General features: G+C 50.1%; 2 protein-coding genes across 5 annotated transcripts in view; one reads left to right on the forward strand and one right to left on the reverse strand.

The window, feature by feature from the left end:
- AVEN (apoptosis and caspase activation inhibitor) overlaps window positions 1-16082 on the reverse strand; it is a 63031-nt gene extending 46949 nt beyond the window's left edge. For both annotated transcript variants that reach the window (XM_029600196.1, XM_029600195.1), the window contains exons 1-2: window positions 15816-16082; window positions 5400-5571 (exon numbers count right to left, since the gene is read on the reverse strand). In XM_029600196.1, coding sequence (XP_029456056.1) covers window positions 5400-5571; window positions 15816-16001 — 358 coding nt within the window. In that variant the 5' untranslated portion in view covers window positions 16002-16082. The remainder of the gene's footprint in view (window positions 1-5399; window positions 5572-15815) is intronic.
- LOC115090736 overlaps window positions 14836-19728 on the forward strand; it is a 161363-nt gene continuing 156470 nt past the window's right edge. For 2 of the 3 annotated variants that reach the window (XM_029600198.1, XM_029600201.1), the window contains exon 1: window positions 14836-14897. The gene's annotated coding sequence lies outside the window, so the exon portion shown is untranslated. Of the gene's footprint in view, window positions 14898-15351; window positions 15444-19728 lie in introns of those variants that run through there. The other variant, XM_029600200.1, reaches the window with a different exon arrangement.

Genomic DNA, 19728 nt, shown 5'->3' on the forward strand with positions numbered 1-19728 from the left:
CATGAACATTCTCCACCCCGGGATGTGAGAGGCCGCTATGCTGTCCAGATGTTTCTCCGCCCATGCTATTAAAAGCCGAGCTTCGGCCGCAACTGGTTGACTCCTGGTTCCTCCTTGACGATTGATTTACGCCACCGTGGTCGCATTGTCTGACAGGATCCTGATGGCCTTTCCGCGAACTAGCGGGAGAAAAGCCTGCAGAGCTAAATGAACTGCTCTGGTCTCTAGGCAACTGATGGACCAAGACGCCTCCTGCGGGGACCATTGCCCCTGCACCGATTTCCGCAGACAGACAGCTCCCCAGCCATATAGGCTGGCATCCGTAGTGACTATCGTCCAAGACTGTATCTCCAGAGGCACTCCGCGATTCAAGTTGTTGGGACACAACCACCAATCCAGGCTGTCCCGAGCGGCCTGGGTCAATGGCAACGGGAGACGAAATTCTTCTGAAACTGGGTTCCAGCGGGAGAGCAAAGCGAACTGTAATGGCCGCATATGAGCAAAAGCCCAAGGAGCCAACTCCAGCGTGGATGTCATTGATCCCAATACTTGTAAATAATCCCAGACTATCGCTTCCTGTTTGGCCAACAATCTTCGAACTTGTGCCTGTAATTTGTACATTCGCTCCTGCGTCAGGGACACCATCCCCCGACGGGTGTCGAACAAAGCTCCCAAAAACTCCAGCGACTGCGACAGTACTAGCAGACTCTTGGACACATTAACTATCCAACCTAGATTGTGTAACAACTGAAGTACCCGTTGCACTGCCACTCGACTAAGCGGCTCCGACTTGGCACGAATCAGCCAATCGTCCAGATACTGATGTACCAGCAGACCTTCCCTGCGGAGCTGTGCGGCAACCACCACCATAATCTTGGTGAAGGTCCGAGGTGCTGTCGCCAGGCCGAACGGGAGTGCCTGAAACTGAAAATGCTGTCCCAGCACGGCAAACCAAAGGAACTGCTGGTACTCTGCTCATATGCTGATGTGAAGATACGCTTCCGTGAGATCCAGAGATGCCAAAAACTCCCCGTCTGACTAACGCGATCACGGAGTGCAAGGTCTCCATCCGAAAACGCGGAATCCTCAGACAGCGGTTGACCCTTTTTAGATCTAGGATAGGACGAAAAGTTCCTTCCTTTTTTGGCACCACGAAGTAAATGGAATAACGGCCCCTGTGGAGCTCGATGCGTGGTACAGGAACAATTGTGCCTAATTTGAGCCAGCCCAGAGTTGCCCGTATCGCCCGACGTTTGTCTGAAAACCCGCAAGGCGATACCAGAAAACACGGGCGCGGCCGGCAAAAAAAAAAAATCGAATGCGTAACTTCACATCTAAGACCCACTGATCCGACGTGATCCTGGTCCATTCCCCCTAAAATGGACTCAGCCTGCCCCCGATTTTTGGGACGGAGGAATGGACCGGCCGCATATCATTGTGCAGGCTTGCCCCCCTGCACATTCTGACCGGTTCCCTGACGACCGAAACGGCGCCCGCGAAAGGACTGTGAATAAGACTGCTGTCTGTTGGCACTGTGACGAAAAGAGGACACCGATCCTCGAGAAGTCTGAGGCCAGCGCCCGCCGCGAAAGCGAGAACGAGAGGTCTGACCTCCCCTGGACTTTGGTCTGTCCTCTGGCAACCGATGCATCTTGTTCTCACCCAGGGACTCAATAAGATCCTCCAATTCCTTGCCAAACAACAACTTGCCCTTAAAGGGCAACGAGCCTAACCGGGCCTTCGATGTCACATCCGCCGACCAATGACGAAGCCACAGCAGACGCCTTGCAGAGACTGCGGAAACCATGGTTCTGGCCGAGGTACGAAGCAGATCATAAAAGGCGTCTGCACTATAAGCAATCACCGCCTCCAATCGACCCACCTGACGTGCTTCCTCGGGAGATAGAGACTCGTTGGCCAGTAACTGCTGCGCCCAGCGGAGACCAGCGTGCAAGGAAAAGTTACTGTAAATTGCTGCCCGAACGCCTAAGGCTGAAACCTCGAATATTCTCTTGAGTTGAATTTCCAGCTTCCGGTCCTGTAAATCCTTTAGCTCTGTACCCCGTCACCGGAATGGTGGTCTTTTTGGCGACCGCCACCACTGCCGAATCAATCTTGGGTATCCTCAACAGCTCTAAGGTATCTTCCGGTAGGGGATAAAGCTTATCCATAGCCTTGGCCACTTTGAGGCCTAACTCAGGGGTATCCCATTCTTTAAAGAACAAATCGGATGCTGAAAAATGTAATGGGAAGGCCGAGGGAGTACCCCGTAACCCCAATACCACCGGATCCGTTGCCCCCAGCCGAGACTCTTCCTGTGGTACCGGGATGCTTAACTCCTTCACGATTTCTGGAATGAGGGGACCCAGCTCGTCCCTGCAAAATAGACGAACTACTTTCGGGTCATCCCCCTCCATTCCATGGGTCCCCCGAGAACCAGTGGATAACAAGTCCCCGTCCCCATCAACCCCCCTCGGGGCTGGGACGGTCCATCCGGATCATCTGGCTTCTCATCCGGCCCATCCGTGTCCGTGGTAGAATCCGGGTCCCCCTGGACTACCCTAGGACGACTAGGTTGGATGCTGTCCGCGCCCACCGGGGCCAGGCCGGGTCGAATTTGCTTCCCCCGCCCCCCAAGGGGGTTCGAGGAGGGGTATCGTGGGACCTCTTCCTTGCCAGGCGCCGGGCCTTGAATGCCCTGTGCATCAAAAGGACAAATTCCAACCCAAAAGAAGAATCTGAAAAGCCCTCCTCTGCATCCCCCTCAGGGAACCGAGGGTCGGTGCCCTGCATGACCGTCCCCTTCAGGGACCCTGTGCTGGGGCGAGACGCGGTGGGGGATCATCTTCCCCCCCGTTCCGATCCCGACTCGGAACCCGCAGCCCCCCGAGGCAACAAAATGGCGGCCATTCCCGCCAAAACTGATGTTGAGGAATCCAAAATGGCGCCCGTTCCCGGGCTCCTCAGGAACAGGCCTTCCACCTTGATCGGCAGCCCCCCTGCAGCTCTGGTGCGCTATGCTGTCGGCTCCGAGGTCGAACGGAGCCCGAGGACCCCCCTCGCCGCCCGACAGGCAGGAGGAACAGAGGCTATCGCGGGACAGCCGCACCAATGAGGAGCCGCAGGCTCTGCATGCCGACCGGCGCGGCATGCTCCAAGCCCTGCGAACAGGAGCGCTACCCAGGAGAAATTCAAAACTAAACTACTCCCCCGACGGCGAAATCGGCGCTGGGCCCCCCCCGCAGCAGAGCAGAAGACAGCCACACAGGCAAAGAAAAAACCTTCCTAATTCTTATTTATTTATTTTAAATGCCGACAGTACCTCGGGTTCTGGGCCAGCTGGAGGGAGTGAGCCGGGCTCCCCGGTGTCACCCCCAGCTGCAAAGATGGGCTGGTAAGTGGGGATCCCCCACACATCAGCTGCCTCGGAAACCAGGGGGGATGGTCCCCTCAGGACCTCGCAACCCCCTGGGAGGCAAGAGATTCCATCTGCAGGCAAGCCTCTGCGGTGCGGAGAACTAAGCTAAAACTATTTCCCCTTTTTCCTTTCCTTTTTTTTTTTTTTCTTTTTTAAAAACACCTATACCCTAGGCCTCAGCTCAGACTGTAGGTTTTGCACCCTCTCCAGACAGAAGAATACTGCCAGACTGTAGGTGGCACCAGCCTAGATAAGGCGGAGTTTTGTTTGTAAACTTCTGTCTCTATCTGCTAGAAGGGGGGTAAAACCCAGGAGTCTGGACTGATCCAGGTACGTACAGGGAAAAGTTATTACTTAAAGATTCAGAGGTTTTGAGCAGAATTTCCCTAGACGTTCACTGTAAAAAAGTGTCTCTTCCATCCTCTCTCCCTACTCCCCTGGCCAGTCTCCTTTCACTTTGCCCTCTAAGGCCCCAACTTATCTTTCCCCTCCCCCTCTAGGCTCAATTCCTTCCATTCCCAGAGTTTGACCCCTCTCTCAATACTGCCTCTCCACCTTTCTCTCACACACAGACACAGGCTTCCCTCTCTCTCGCTCACACATCCCCTCATACAGGGTCCCTACTCTCTCTCATGGACACACACCCTCACATAGAGACACACACACCCCTTATACCGGCTCCCTGTCTCTCTCTTGCACACACATCCACACAGGCTCCCTTCTCTCTCAAGCATACACCCTCACTCAGGCTACATATGTCTCTCTCTCCCACATCCCTGTACACTGGCTCCCTCTCTCATTCAACCCCTACACACAGGCGCTCTCTCTCTCACACACATATCCCTTCACAAAGGCCCTCTTTCTTACACATACACCCTCACATAGGCTAACTCATAAACAAGAGCCTTCACATACACAGAATCCCTTTTTCACATACACACCAGCTCCCAATCTCACACACATACACACTCCTTCACAATCTGCTTACATAGGCTCCCTCTCTCTGACACCCACACTCTCGCATCCTAACACATGCTCTCTCTCACCCCCCAGGCTCACAGTCTTATACATACGCACTCACACAAGCACCCTCACCAAGGCCTGCTCCATCTTCACCGTGAACGGGACAGCCTCCGCTCACGACATGCCAGGGCCCGCTCCTTCTGACTGTCTCTGCTTGAGCTTGCTCCTTCTTCGCTGTGAGCAGTCCGGCATCCATGCGCGGCATACTGGGGCCTGCTCCTTCTTCGCTGTGAGCGGGACAGCGGCGAAGATGAAACGGGCCCAGTGTGCCAGGAGCACTCATGGCAAAGAAGTAGCAGGCTCATGCATGTTGCGAGTGGAGGCCCCCCTGGCTGCATGCCTGGACCTACCAAATTCTGCGAAGATGCTGCGCAGGAGGGGAATTCTGCACTCTGCAGTAGCGCAGAATTCCCATAGGACTAGTGTGCTGAAGTTTTCCTCATTGAATCCTATGGAGCTTGGGCAAATAAATGTTTTAGAATATGTAATGAGGCTAACTCAAAGTAGTTTATCTATATGCTATCCTTGAGCTTTGAATAGCAGTTTTATTTTTAAACCCAGCAGTTTTCTACTGTTCCTATAGGCCTCCAGCTCAGTGAGAACCAGTGCTAGGGCACCATGTGCCTTCTTTTGCATTTATCTAAGGATTTTTTTCCCTATTTTATAATTCTCACCTTCCTCCTACCTAATATAATTTAAGTCATTGCAGCGACAGTCCTCTGCTGGCAGACTTGTGGCTTAGTTTGTATGTGAGGACAATGCAAAGTCTTAATCAGAAATGAAAAAAATATTGTATTGTGCTAATTCTATTTCACATAGCTGAAGAGCATTTCCTGGAGGCGTTCACACCATTCTCTGTTCTTTCACGCCACAGAACTCTTACAAGGAATACCATTCTGTACTAAGACAAAGAGTGACAGGATCTAGCTGAAGAAAAAGTGAAAAAAGGGTTACTTACCTGCAGAGCTGAGGAGGACACTGAAGTCTGCTCCTCTCTGCAACTCCCCACTCTCAGCGGACATTTCCTTCTCTGCATCATCGTAGTGGGACCAGTTAGAAATAACCTCTCTCGGGGCATATTCACTCCACTCATCCTCCTCATCAGGAAGCTTGAGAGCATCAGTGATGCCCTATAAAAAAAAAAAAAATCCATAAAAAAGTCCTTGTTAAGTACACTTATAAGAAGGTGAAAATTGGAGAAATTACTTACCTGATTATTTCGTTTTCCTTAGTGTAGACAGATGGACTCAGGACCAATGGGTATAGTGTACTCCTGTTAGCAGTTGGAGACGGATCAGATTTCAATCTGAAGTCAGCCCCTAGTACATATACCCCTGCAGGAAGTGCAGCTCCTCAGTATTCTTTCTTGAAAAGCATTGTGGATTATATGTGTGACTGACTGATTGATTAACAATATGATTAACTTAGATAACTTTTGTTAGAACGTTAAAAACTTGATTAACTTGATTAACTTGAACTGGTTGGTTGACTATAGCTGGAGACCGCCAGTGTGCCCAACAGGAAAGCGTCGACACCCGGCAGAGTGGATGCCCTAGGGAAATGAAAGCATGGCTTACCCTTGAATCGTTGAAGGACCATGTATAGTGGCAGCCGAGGGTGGGCTGCTGAGTCCATCTGTCAAAACTAAGGAAAACGAAATTATCAGGTAAGTAATTTCTCCATTTCCTAGCGTGTAGCAGATGGACTCAGGACCAATGGGATGTATAAAAGCTACTCCCGAACTGGGTGGGAGGCTGCCCGTGGTCCATTAAGGATTGCTCTTGCAAATGCTGTGTCCTCCCGAGCCTGAACATCCAGACGGCAGAATCTGGAGAAGGTATGGATGGAGGACCACGTTGCCGCCCTGCAGATCTCGGCAGGTGACAGCATTCTAGTTTCTGCCCAGGAAACCGCCTGGGCTCTGGTGGAATGGGCCTTGACCTGTAGAGGTGGTGGTTTTCCCACTTCTACGTAGACCGCCTTGATCCAGCGGGCAATGGTTGCCCGCAAGGCCGCTTCCCCTTGCCTCTTCCTGCTGTGAAGGACGAAAAGGTGGTCAGTCTTTTGTACTGGTTCCGACATTTCCAGATATCTGGATAGGAGTCTGCCGATGTCGAGCTGGCACAGACTACGGGCTTCTTCCGACTTCTTCAAGCCGTCCATCGCAGGTAGTGAGATGGTTTGGTTAAGGTGGAAGTGTGAGCCCACTTTGGGGAGGAAGGAGGGAACCGTGTGTAGTTGAATGGTCCCCGGGGTGAGTCTGAGGAATGGCTCACGGCAGGACAGGGCCTGTAGCTCTGAGATGCGGCGGGCCGAGCACACGGCCAGCAAGAACACCGTCTTCAAGGTTAACAGACGGAGGGACAGGCCTCGGAGGGGTCTGAAGGCGGATCCCGCTAGGAATTCCAAAACGAGGTTGAGGTTCCACAGGCGCACTGGCCACTTTAGAGGTGGGCGAATGTGTTTGACTCCTTTCAGGAAGCGTGATACATCTGGGTGCGAGGCTAAGCTGTCGTCCTCACTCCTGGAGCCGTAGCATGACAATGCGGCCACCTGTACCTTGATTGAGTTGAGGGACAGACCCTTCTGTAGTCCGTTCTGTAAGAATTCCAGGATCACGGGAACTTTAGAGGAACGTGGTTTGACATTGTGGTCTTCACACCAGGCCTCAAAGTCTCTCCAGATCCTTCTGTATGTTAGAGATGTGGAGAACTTGCGTGCTCGGAGGAGAGTATCTATTACTGCCCCCGAGTATCCCCTCTTTCTCAGGCAGGCCCTCTCAATGTCCAGACCGTAAGAGAGAATTGAGCTGGGTCCTCGTGGAGGATGGGACCTTGTTGTAGCAGGTCTCTGTGTGGAGGCAGGGGTAGTGGATTCCCTGCCAGGAGTCTTCTCATGTCTGCGTACCAGGGTCTTCTTGGCCAGTCCACGGCCACAAGAAGAACTAGCCCCCTGTGCCGCTGAATCTTGTGGATGATTGCGCCCAGCAAGGGCCACGGTGGAAAGGCGTATATGCAGGGTCCCCGGTGGCCAGGCCTGTACCAGGGCGTCGATCCCCTGGGACTGCGGACCCGCCTGCGGCTGAAGTATCTGGGTACTTGAGCGTTGGATCTGTTTGCTAGAAGATCCATGTCTGGAGTCCCCCACCGATTCACTATCATCTTGAAGGCTGTGGGTGACAGCTTCCATTCTCCTGGGTTTAGACTTTCCCTGCTGAGGAAGTCTGCCGTGGTGGTGTTGTCCTTCCTGGTGATGTGGACGGCGGAGATGTCCTTGAGATTTGCTTCCACCCAAGCCATCAGAGGGTCTATTTCTAAGGACACCTGTTGGCTTCTGGTTCCGCCCTGCCGGTTGATGTAGGCCACCGTCGTGGCGTTGTCAGACATCACTCTGACCACTTTGTCTCGAAGTCTGTGGGCGAACCGCAGGCAGGCTAATCTGACCGCCCATGCTTCTAGGCGGTTGATGTTCCACCCCGCCTCTTCTTCGTTCCACTGCCCTTGGGCGGTTAACTCTTCGCAGTGTGCTCCCCACCCGTGTAGGCTGGCATCTGTGGTGAGCAGGGTCCAGATTGGGGAGGCTAGTCTTGATCCCCGGCTCATGTGGCTGGTCTGTAGCCACCACCTTAGCTGGGTCCGAACTCTGCCTGGTAGTGGTAGATGTACAGAGTAGTTCTGGGATCGTGGGCTCCACCGTGATAGGAGGGAGCGTTGCAGAAGCCTCATGTGGGCCCGCGCCCATGGCACCACTTCCAGTGTGGATGCCATTAGTCCGAGGACTTGCAGGTAATCCCATGCTGTGGGACGAGGGGCGCTCAGCAAGGTCTGGAGCCGGTCCCACAACTTTGATCTCCTCGTGGGGGTCAGGCTGACCTTGTCTTCCTTGGTGTCGAATCGGACTCCTAGATATTCAAGCGACTGCGAGGGCTGTAGGGAGCTCTTGTTTGTGTTTACTACCCATCCCAGGCTTTCCAGTAGAGCTATGACTCTGCTGGTTGCTTGGTGGCTTTCCTCCGATGATTTTGCTCTGATCAGCCAATCGTCCAGGTAAGGATGAACGAGGATTCCTTCCTTCCTGAGTGTTGCCGCCACCACTACTATTACCTTGGTGAACGTCCGGGGTGCAGTGGCTAACCCGAAGGGTAGTGCCCGGAACTGGTAGTGACGATTCAGGACCTTGAAGCGTAGATAGCGCTGGTGTTCCTGATGAATTGGGATGTGTAAGTAGGCCTCAGACAGGTCCAGGGATGTGAGGAACTCTCCTGGCTGTATTGCACGTACGATCGATCGTAGGGTTTCCATGCGGAAGCGTGGGATCCTTAGGTGTCGGCTGACCGACTTGAGGTCCAGGATGGGCCTGAATGTACCCTCTTCCTTGGGTACGATAAAGTAAATGGAGTAATGTCCAGTATTTGTTTCCCGTGTAGGTACCGGGGTTATGGCCTTGAGGGCCAGAAGTCTGGTCAGTGTAGCTTCCACTGCCGCCCTCTTGCGGGGGTCGTGGCAGGGAGATTCCACGAACTTGTCCGGAGGGGTTCGAAGGAAGTCCAGGTAGCACCCTTCTCGGATGATGGCTAGGAGCCACTTGTCTGAAGTTATCTCGACCCATCTGCGGTAGAATAGGGTTAGCCTGCCCCCTATGGCTTCTTCCCTTGGATGGGTCGGCTGAATCTCATTGTGGGGTGCGGCTGGGGCCTGGACCCGAGCTGGTTCCCCTCTTGTTGTGTTTGTTCCGAAAGGACTGTTTCCTGCCCGTAGAGCGGGGCGCTTGATAGTTGTTCTTGTAAGGGTTGTAGCGCTGTGAGCTTCTGCCTCTGGTGGACCTGGGAAAAGGATGCTGGTTTCTCTTCGTCTTGTCTTCCGGCAGGCGAGGTAATGGGGAGTCGCCCCATTTGTTAGCCAGTTTCTCTAGTTCGCTGCCGAACAGGAGGGATCCTTTGAAAGGCATTCTCGTGAGGCGTGTTTTGGAGGAGGCGTCAGCCGACCAATTTCGAAGCCAGAGTTGTCTCCTGGCTGCCACTGTGGATGACAATCCTCTGGCTGCTGTGCGCACTAGATCGGAAGCCGCGTCAGTGAGGAATAATAGTGCTCATTCCATGTCTTCTCCCGGGGTGTTGTTCCTGGCTTGGGATAAACAGGAACGTGTCACCACGGTGCAGCAGGCCGCTATCTGCAGGGACATGGCTTCCACCTCAAATGCTTGTTTTAGTATGGCTTCCAGGCGCCGGTCGTGTGCATCCTTGAGCGCCGCTCCTCCCTCCACTGGGATGGTAGTGCGCTTAGCGACCGCGCAAACTATGGCGTCCACTCTAGGGTCCGCCAGAAGCTCCTTGGTTGCTGGGTCCAGGGGGTACATGGCCGATAAGGCTCGACCCCCTTTGAATGAGGACTCCGGCGCATTCCACTCCAGGTCAATTAGCTGTTGTGGCGCCTGTAAGAGAGGAAAATGGCGAGACGTCTGTCGAAGGCCCTCCAGCAGGGGGTTCATTCTAGGTTCCCCTGGGGTGCCTTGGCCCGGGATAGCGAGTTCCTATAGGCATTGGGATACAAGGTCCGGAAGCTCATCCTTTGAGAAGAAGCGTCTCATGGTTTGATGTGGCTCTGTCCCCGAGGGAAGTTCTCCCTCCTCAAGGGGCTCGACTTCTTCTTCGGAGAAATCAGGGTCCCCGTAGGTGGGGCTTCTGGGTGGTGGGAGCCTGTGCCTAGGCCTCGAGGGTCCTGGGGCATGAGGGTCTTCCGGTGTCGCATATGGCTGGTCCGCCCAGGGTTCAGTTTGCATTTTGACAAAGGTGTGAATCCCCTTAAATAACTCTACCCAGGAGATCGATGCTGGGTCTAAGTTGAGGGGCGCCGGTTCCCTGGGGGTCCCCATCTGTGGGATGGACTCACTGGGGCCTGCTAGGTCCGGGGTGCCCCCTGAGGAGCTAGCACTGGGCCCTGGGTGGGACTGGCCCTGACCTGGATCTCCCAGGGCCTCCTCACAGTGTGCGCATAGGGCGTCTGCTTCCTCGCTCTGTGCGGCTCTGATGTGGCATGCTGGGCAGAGGCCTTGAGCTTTTATTCCTGTTTCTGGAGGTGCCATTTCTGTGGACACGTAAGCTCTTATGCGCTCCATTGCATCTGATATGTGCGCGCAGATGTGCACCTAGCCGTAGATGTGCGCCTTGTACTGTGCGCGTAACTTATGCGCGTAAGGTTTTATGTGCGCCTAAGATTGTGCCGCCCGCTCGTATCGGACGGCGGGCGGCACAGCGAACAAGGCCAAGATGGCGACGGCGAGCATGTGGGCAATATGGCGACCTCCTTGGAGGGTCTCCACGTGGGCAGACCCTGGAACAGCCGGGGCCTAGCCCTGCTAGGGCGGATCAACACGGTGGCACAGATTCCGATCGCCTACCTGTGCTCCTCCTCAATCTTCGGAGACCGGATTAAGTAGAAGATTTCCACCTTACCTTGTCTTTGGCGCTTCCCGGTTTTGCTCCGGGCGGTCTCCGGCTGCGGGGGAAGAGGGCAAATACCTTCACCGCCGCGCTCCAGGGGGTGCACCCGCTGCCTCTCAGCCGCGCCCAAGATCGGGGGCTAAGTCCTCGCCGCGATTCGGCCGCCGGACCGAGGCTGCCTCTACGCCCCACCTGAGGATTCGGGGGCTAGGTCCCTGCCGCGAATCGGCCACCGGACCAAGGCTCACCTCCGAGGGACAACGGAAATCAACTCGGGAAACTCAACTGGGGGAGGGACCCGAGGGTATCACCGCAGGAGTGCGGGGCTCGTCTTCAGGTAGGTTTCTTCTTTAAATTTCGGTTTTGTTCTTTAATTTTGGTCTAACGCTCTAAGAGCATGCAGATAGTCCCTAACTGCTATGGAGACGGAAAATACTGAGGAGCTGCACTTACTGCAGGGGTATATGTGCTAGGGGCTGACGTCAGATTGAAATCTGATCCGTCTCCAACTGCTAACAGGAGTACACTATACCCATTGGTCCTGAGTCCATCTGCTACATGCTAGGAAAATAATATTTAACAAAACAAAGGGCTGGAATTAAGGCATAGGCAATCTCCTAGGATGTCAAATTTTGAAGGCACCAAATACCCAAGTCAAAGAGAAGACTTCTCCCACTTAGTTTAGAGCTGAGCACTGCTGCCATCTCAAACAGGCACCACCATGGCACTCTGGCACAGAAGCCTCTTCCCCATTAGTCTCCGGTGATGTACTCCCACTCTCTGAGCTCTGGTGGGGGATGGAAGGGGCTCTGTCATGCCCCGTCTCACCCTCTGGTCCTGCCAATGAGTACCAAATTCTTAAATATGGCTCTGACAATATACAAGCTGGGATGGAAGTGTGGCATACTGGTTATAGCAGCAGGCTATGAACCAAGGTAGCCAAGGTTCAAATCCCACTGTCTCTCCTTGTGATCTTGGGCAAGTCACTTTATCCTCTATTGATTCTGTTACAAACTTGAGGGCCTATTTACTAAAAGTTTTCTCCCATTCTGTGTCTGAGAAAAAGGATTAGTAAATAACTTCCTTAGATTGTAAACCCCATAGGGATAGAGAAATAACCTTTAATACCTGAATGTAATCCACTTTGAAATGCTGAAAAGTGGAATATAAATCAAACATACACCTTTTTATTCTACAGTCATTTGCTTGATATTAGTTTTCTGCATTGGGAAGACAAAAGCAGTCAAAGAATTCAAAGGGGCATGGGATAAAACAGGCCAAAGGATGGAAATAAAGAAATAAGTGCAGAGTAACTTGCTGGTGCAATGGTTACTACCCTTAGCAGAGGGCATGGAAATTACTACCCTTAACCAACTAAATTGTCATGATGCCAGCTCTTCTTAATCATTATCAAGAATAGAATGATGTCTTACCATCATAATTTTGTTCTTTCTTCCTTCTTTTAGTTTTGTAATGTAGCAGCTAATTATTTACTATCCTAGTTCACCCAAATTTTATGTTATTGATCATGTGATTAATTGCATTTTTATTCAAACTTTGTTTAGTTATTTTATTTAATTATGCTTTTATTCTATTTCACGTTATTCTAGTCTTATTTTATTTTAAGTGAGTTTTGATTATAAGTATATTGCTGTAAACCGTTCTGGTCAATTTTTATATTGGTAAACGGTATATAAATAAGCTAAATAAACTAAATAAATAAAAATAAATGATGCTTTTAATGCAAGTGTAACATTGCTCCCTGCTTCGATGGCAGAAGAGAAAAGGGGAATTGGATTCATACAATAACCAAGAGGGCCCTGACTTGTATGGTGTGGGCTCTTGATACTCAGGCATAATGAAAAAAACACAGAACTGCTTTTACAGCAAAATCCATAAGCAACGCACATCAAGCAGCACTGTCTGAATTTTCAAGAAAGCTCATCACCCAGTAAAAAGTGTTGCTAGCTGAAATTTGCATGGGTTGCCATAAATTTTGGGATAACTGCACAGAGTGGCAGTTACTACCCTTAAGAGAAACATAGGGGTAGCCTGCACAGAGTAGTAGTTGCTACTTGCTGAGCAGACTAGATGGACCATTTGATTTTTTTTCTGCAGTCGTTACATTGTTAATGTACCTATGATTTCCGCTCTTGGGTTCGGGTCCTTGCGTACTGTGATGTTAAGAGCTGTTCCCATCTTGCCCACAAATTTAGAGTATATTAAGTCTTCTGCTGGAGGTGTGTGATCCGGCAGCCCTGGAGGCAGGTCAGAAGGAATGCCTGCTGAACTGCCAGGGTACTCCCCTGGAAAACGATGGCTGGACCAAAGCAATTGCGGAGAATGAGGGGGACTGATTCTTGCTAAGAGGACCGAAGTATATGTAGTTGTTCGCTAAATGTGGATTGTCTTCATCCTGAAGATGAAGAGGCTAGTAGTGGAGAAGCACTGGGCATCATTTTTTCAGGTGATAATGGAAGGATGGGATAAGCCGGTGGTGGAGTGGGGAAGAAGTGTTCCATTCCAGCTCAAAAGAGGCAAAAAAAACTTTGTACTCTATTACTTGCTCCATGGCTTGTTGAGATCTCTGGGCTGATGTTAGTGAAGGGGCATCGTCTTATGATACTAGAACTGATTCATGTTCTGTTATTAGTGGAGGATTGGAGGTCAGTGGAAGAATGTAGCACATAGGATCAGGTTTCTGTAGAGTCCTTGGGTCAGAAGCTAAGACATTGGTAGAACTCTGGTGATGGGAGGTGTAGTCTGGCTTCTGTTAGAGAAGAACTATAAGCTGCATATAATTGTGCATATAATTCCCTGGTTTACAGCCTGCTGCTCTAACCATTAGGCTATGCCTCTACACTAGTGCATGTCAAGCCACTTATATAACCTCTATAAATAACATTATGAATCACAGTATATTAAACTCTATACACGTCTATATAAGTAAACAAAAGAGTTCTTTCAACTTTGGAGCAATATGTTCACTATATCTAGCCTTTAGAACTTTTGCTGCAGAATTATAAACTAATTGCAATGCTATTAATTGATTTTTGACATATCAATATACAAAGAATCACAATCAACCATACCACTCATACCTAAGGCTTGTACTACCATCATATACCAGATTTCAAAATAAATTTTTATTAAAATTAACACCACGCTCTAGGCAATTTACAGTATTGCACACACAATGATTAAAAAGTTCAGTACAGAAATAAACAGGCCCAGACACATTAGCAAAACAAAACTACATATAGAAAGGCAGGGGTAGTAAAAGCATGTATACAAGTTTGTTTTTCAGTCTGATAAATTGTGATTGAATTGCTCACACCTTGTGTTTTTTTGATCAGTTAATTTGCAGCATGGAGCTAGTTTCGATGAGCAGTAATAAAAATGTTTGTATGCTGAGGTTTTGCCTTGGTGAACTGTGATTGGATGGTTTCCATTCTCATAGTTTCTTCTGATTGGTCAGTGTGCATATACATGTAACAGTCCTCAATATGTGTATGGAGTTTGTATGTATACATAATGGGCCGGATTTTCAGAGGGTTTACGCGCGCCAGGCCTATTTTCAAAAGGCCCGGTGACGCACATAAGTCCCAGGGCTTTACTAAAGGGGCGGGAAGGGGGCAGGGTCCAGTGTTGCCAACCTCGCTTATTTACCGCGAGATTGGGCTTCTTTTTGTAGTCATTCGCGGGGGTGTTTTCCCGATTCGCGGGTTGCTTTTAATTGGGCTATTTTTTCTGCCATTCGCATTTTTTTGGGCTTGTTGGGCGGGACTTGTGCTCTAAATCATGTTACAGTGATTGGCTGCTGCTGCGATGAAGCCTGTCCTTAGCAGGCGCACCCTATCCCTATATTGCAGCAGTAAGACAATCAGAGCAGGAGTTGCAAGCCTTGTTGATGCACAGGGCCAGCACAGCATCGCACCTGGGCGGAACGGGAAGGCCAGCAGCACAGCATTGGAGCGCAACAGCAAAGGAATCTTCAGACTGTGCAGCTACAGCCAGGTATCAGGAGGGGAGGAATTAGTATGTTGGGAGGGGGGAATCAGTGTGCGTGGGGCCCAGAGATGTGCTCGGAGGGGGGAATCAGTGTGCGTGGGGCCCAGAGATGTGCTCGGAGGGGGGAATCAGTGTGCGTGGGGCCCAGAGATGTGCTCGGAGGGGGGAATCAGTGTGCGTGGGGCCCAGAGATGTGCTCGGAGGGGGGAATCAGTGTGCGTGGGGCCCAGAGATGTGCTCGGAGGGGGGAATCAGTGTGCGTGGGGCCCAGAGATGTGCTTGGAGGGGGGAATCAGTGTGTGTGGGGCCCAGAGATGTGCTCGGAGAGGGGTGGGGAGAGGGGAATGAGTGTGTGGGGGCGTTAAATGCTATAAAAAATAAAAAGTTTCAATCTCGCGTGTTTTGGGCTTTTTTTGGGCTTTTTTTTTTGGAAAAAAGTGCTTGTTCTTTCATGAAAATCTGGCAACACTGGCAGGGTCAGAAGCCTCGGACACAGCATCCATTTGTCGCTGTGCGGGGGATCAGGCACCGACAGTTGGCCCCAGGGTTGACGTAAGTTTTAAAACAAGAAACAAAAAAAGAAAGAGGTAGGGGGAAGGGAATGGGGGAAGGCAGCGCGGCTCAGCATGCACCCCCTTGCACGTGCCAACCCCCGATTTTATAACTTGCACGCACAAGTTATAAAATTGGGCGTACATGTGTGCACACCGGGTATCCCACGCACCTTTTAAAATCTACCCCAATGTGTGTATATACACAGAACTATATCAATATATATTTGGCGGTGTATATCTAATAGGATAGACAGCTATCAGTATGTATAGATACATCCGCATAGTTCTATCAATATTTACACAAGTTGGGATGGATGATAGTAGTACATCCACACAAACGCGAATAGGGTATCAACTCTCCACTACTCACCCGAGCTCCCGAAGTTCTGTCTCCCGTCTCCCGCTGGCGACCCCATTGTCCTCTCGCTGATTCTCTTCTCCGTCCTCCAGCAGCTTTCCAAGCCCCGCCACCTCCCACTGCGGTTCGTTCTCCAGGTTTCTCCCTAACCCCGCCTCGGCCTCTTCTACCCCGAGCTCGGCCACGCTCCATTTGCATTCTCTGCAGGGCCGGCGGAACCGCTAGGCCTGTGCCTAGGGCGCCGCGGCAGGCAGCCAACCCCCGACTCGCCCTGCCTCCCCCCAGTGCCACCCTCCCGACGCCCCCTCCCTGGTGGTCCAGCAGAGGACCCGACTTCGACTGCCACTAAGCAAAATGGCGCCGGTGACCTTTAGCCCCTACCATGTGACAGGGACCAACCAATGGCACTGGTAGCCCCTGTCACATGATAGGGGCTGAAGGCCACGGCACCATTTTGCTTAGTGGCAGCCGAGGCCCCGGGAGCGATCTGCCGCTCCCGAGTCCTCCGCTGGTCCACCAGGGGGGGCGTCGGGAGGGTGGCACTGGGGGGAGGCAGGGCGAGTCGGGGGCTGGCTGCCTGCCGCGGCGCCCCCTAAATTTCGGCGCTTGGTCTCCGGCTGCGCCGATCTTCCTTTCTTCGGCCACGTGATCAGCTAGACCGGCTGCGCCGATCTTCCTTTCTTCGGCCACGTGATCAGCTAGACTTGAGATTGTTTTCAGTAGTGATTCAGAAAAAGTGAAAGAAATCATGTCAAAGTTGGAAAATCTAATAAGGCAGAGTAGCAAACCACCCAGATCGGATGATATACGTCCCAGAGTTATGAAAGAATTCAAAAATGAAATGACAGTTCTATTACTAGTAACTTATAACCTATCATTAAAATTGTCCATTGCATCCTAAGATTGGGATTACATAGTCCACCCTCCAATCTTTAAAAAAGGGCTCCAGGAAACTGACCAGTGCGTCTGATTTTAGTGCTGGCAAAAATTGTGGAAATTATTCTAAAGAACAAAATCACAGAACATATAGAAAACATTTAATGGGATGCAGCCAGTATGGATTTACACAAGAGAAATTTTGCCACACAAATTCATGAGACTCCTGAGAAAACTAAAAAGATGTGGGATAGGAAGCAATGTTCTATTGTGGATTGCAAATTGATTAAAAGACAGGAAACAAAATAGGACTAAATGGTCAGTTTTCTCAGTGGAGAAAGGCAAACCATGGAGTGCTTCAGGGACCTGTTCTGGGATTGGTGCTTTTTAATACATTTATGAATAATCTGGAAAGGAGAGCTATGAATGAAGTGATTGAATTTGCAGATAACACAAAATTTATTCAGTACTGTTAAATCACAAATGGATTGTGAAAAATTGCAAGAGGACCTTGCAAGACTGGAAAACTGGGCATTCAAATGAAAGATAAAATTTAATGTTGAATTGTGTAAACTTAGAAATGAGAAGACAGTCTGCCCAGCAAGCTTTCACACTTATTTTTTTTTTTCTCATACTTATCTGTTACTCTTGGCCCTTATTAGTAATATTTTGGTTCTAGTTACCTTCCACGCTCACCACTGATGTAGAGAGCAGTGCTGGAGCTGCATCTAAATGAAGTATCTAGCTTAATTGGTTAGGGGTAGTAACCGCCGCAATAAGCAAGCTACTCTCACGCTTATTTGTTTACCCAGCCTGTGCAATTCAGTCCTTGTTGGTTGATGTCTGAATATAAAGCCTATTTTCTTCATTCCCCCTGCCGTTGAAGCAGTGAGCTGCGCTGGATATGTATTCCAAGTGAAGTATCAGGCTTAATTGATTCGGGGTATTAACCGCCGTAACAACCAAGCTACACCCATGCTTATTTGTTACCTAGGCTATGTAATTCAGTCCTTGTTGGTTGTTGTCTGAATATAAATCCTCTTTTCTTCATTGCCCACTGCCGTTGCAGCAGTGAGCTGTGCTGGATATGTGATGCACATGGCGAAAAGTAACCCACACTGTAGTTATACGATGTTAGGTTGCTTATTAGGAGTTACCACCCAAGAAAAGGATCTGGGCAACATAGTGGGCAATACTTTGAAATCCTTTCTCTGTGTGTGGCAGTGGTAAAAAAAAGAAAGTTAGGAACAATTAGGAAAGGAATAGAGAATAAAATGGAAAATGTCTAATGCTTCTTAATGCTCTGTGGAGAGTCTGCATCTGGACTACTGTGTGAAGTTCTGGTTGCCGCATCACAAAGATATAGTTGCAATGGAAAAGGTAGAGAGAAGGGCGACCAAAATGATAAAGGGGATGGAATGGCTCCCTTATGAGCAAAGGCTAAAGAGATTATGGCTGTTCAGCAAGGAGGAAAGACAACTGAGAGGGGATGTGGTAGAAGTCTATAAAATCATGAGTGGAATTGATTGCATAAATGTAAATTGGTTATTTAAACTTTCAAAAAATATAAAGTAGACTGGACACTCCATAAAGTTAGTAAGTAACACATTCCAAACAAACTGAAGTAAATTCTTCTTCATTTAATGCACAATTAAGCTCTGACATTCATGGCCAGAGTATGTGGTTAAAGCAGTTAGCACAGCTAGGTTTAAAAAAAAAAGGTGTGGGTTTATTCCTGGAGAAGAAGGCCATAAATTATTAACTAAATAAACTTAGGGAATAACCACTACTTATCACTGTGCAATAGCAGCATGGGATCTACTGGGGTCTTGCCAGGTATTTGTGAGCGGATTGGCCACGGTTAGAAACAGGATACTGGGTTTGATGGATTCCCATTCTAACCCAGTATGGTAATTCTTATGTTCTTGGCTGTGTACGGTTTTGTTTTTTTCTTCCACCACTATCTTATATTTTCATTAGAGCAGCACTGTGGACGGAGGTGGTGCAGTATTCGCATTCTCTTTGAAGGTGCCTGATGGTCAGTGCATCATGCTGATCCTCCTGTATGGCACAGAGCAAAATCCTGAAATTCCAGGTCAAACCCAGAATTCCTAGATAGGGAAATAAATGATAAAGTTTGATTCTTTACAAATTCTGATAACTTATTCAAAGATGTAATGTAAATGAGGGTTGTTTTTGTTTTTGTTTGTTTGGTTTTTTTTTTAGACTGCAAAGTCCTCTTTACAAGACCTGGATTCATTTCTGCAGAAAGGTCTAAGTCCCAAAGGCAGAGCAGGTCCCTGACTGTTGTAACCCTGGTCACGAGTACAGATCAGGATGTTGTCCATTAGAATCCTAGTCATGGGCAAAGTGGGACATTGACCACAGGCACAGGATGGGACACCTATTATTGGTGTGCTGGTCACTGGTTACTGTTGGGTTCTAGTGTCAGCTGCATAGTAGGATATTTACCATTAGGGCATTGGTCATAGGTACAGAGTGGGATGCTGGATCATTGGTGTACAAATTGTATATGACAGAGATCACTGAAGAACTAATTACAGGATGTGGTGTGGGACACTGACCATTGGGTGCAGGGTAGAAAATTGCCCACTGGGGCAACACTTACTAATGCAGGGCAGGATACTGATTGTTTGCTTGAGGTCTCAGTTGCATGATGAAACATGATCATAGACAGGGCCAATGCAAGGGGATTTGGCGCCCTAGGCAAGCCTTCTCCCTTGCGCCCCCCCCCCCCCCCGGTCTCGGCCACGACTCCTACCTCATTCTCGATCACGCCCGCTGTCTGGGGTTTTCTGGGTCGCGAGCAGGTTGGGCACTGCTTGCGGCCCGCCAAATCTCCACTCCTCTTTGCCACCACTTGCGGCCCCATATGGATCGCACCCAGTGGCGCACCAAGGGTCTCCAGCGCCTGGGGAGCCAATGCATTTGTGTGCCTCTCCAGCATATCCCCCCCCCCCCCCCCCGTAATCCTTCTTGTACTAATGCTTAAGGTCACAGAAAATCAGTGGTGTCTCTAGACAGAAGA

The sequence above is a fragment of the Rhinatrema bivittatum genome, chromosome 4, assembly GCF_901001135.1.
Source record: "Rhinatrema bivittatum chromosome 4, aRhiBiv1.1, whole genome shotgun sequence".
Classification (NCBI taxonomy): domain Eukaryota; kingdom Metazoa; phylum Chordata; class Amphibia; order Gymnophiona; family Rhinatrematidae; genus Rhinatrema; species Rhinatrema bivittatum.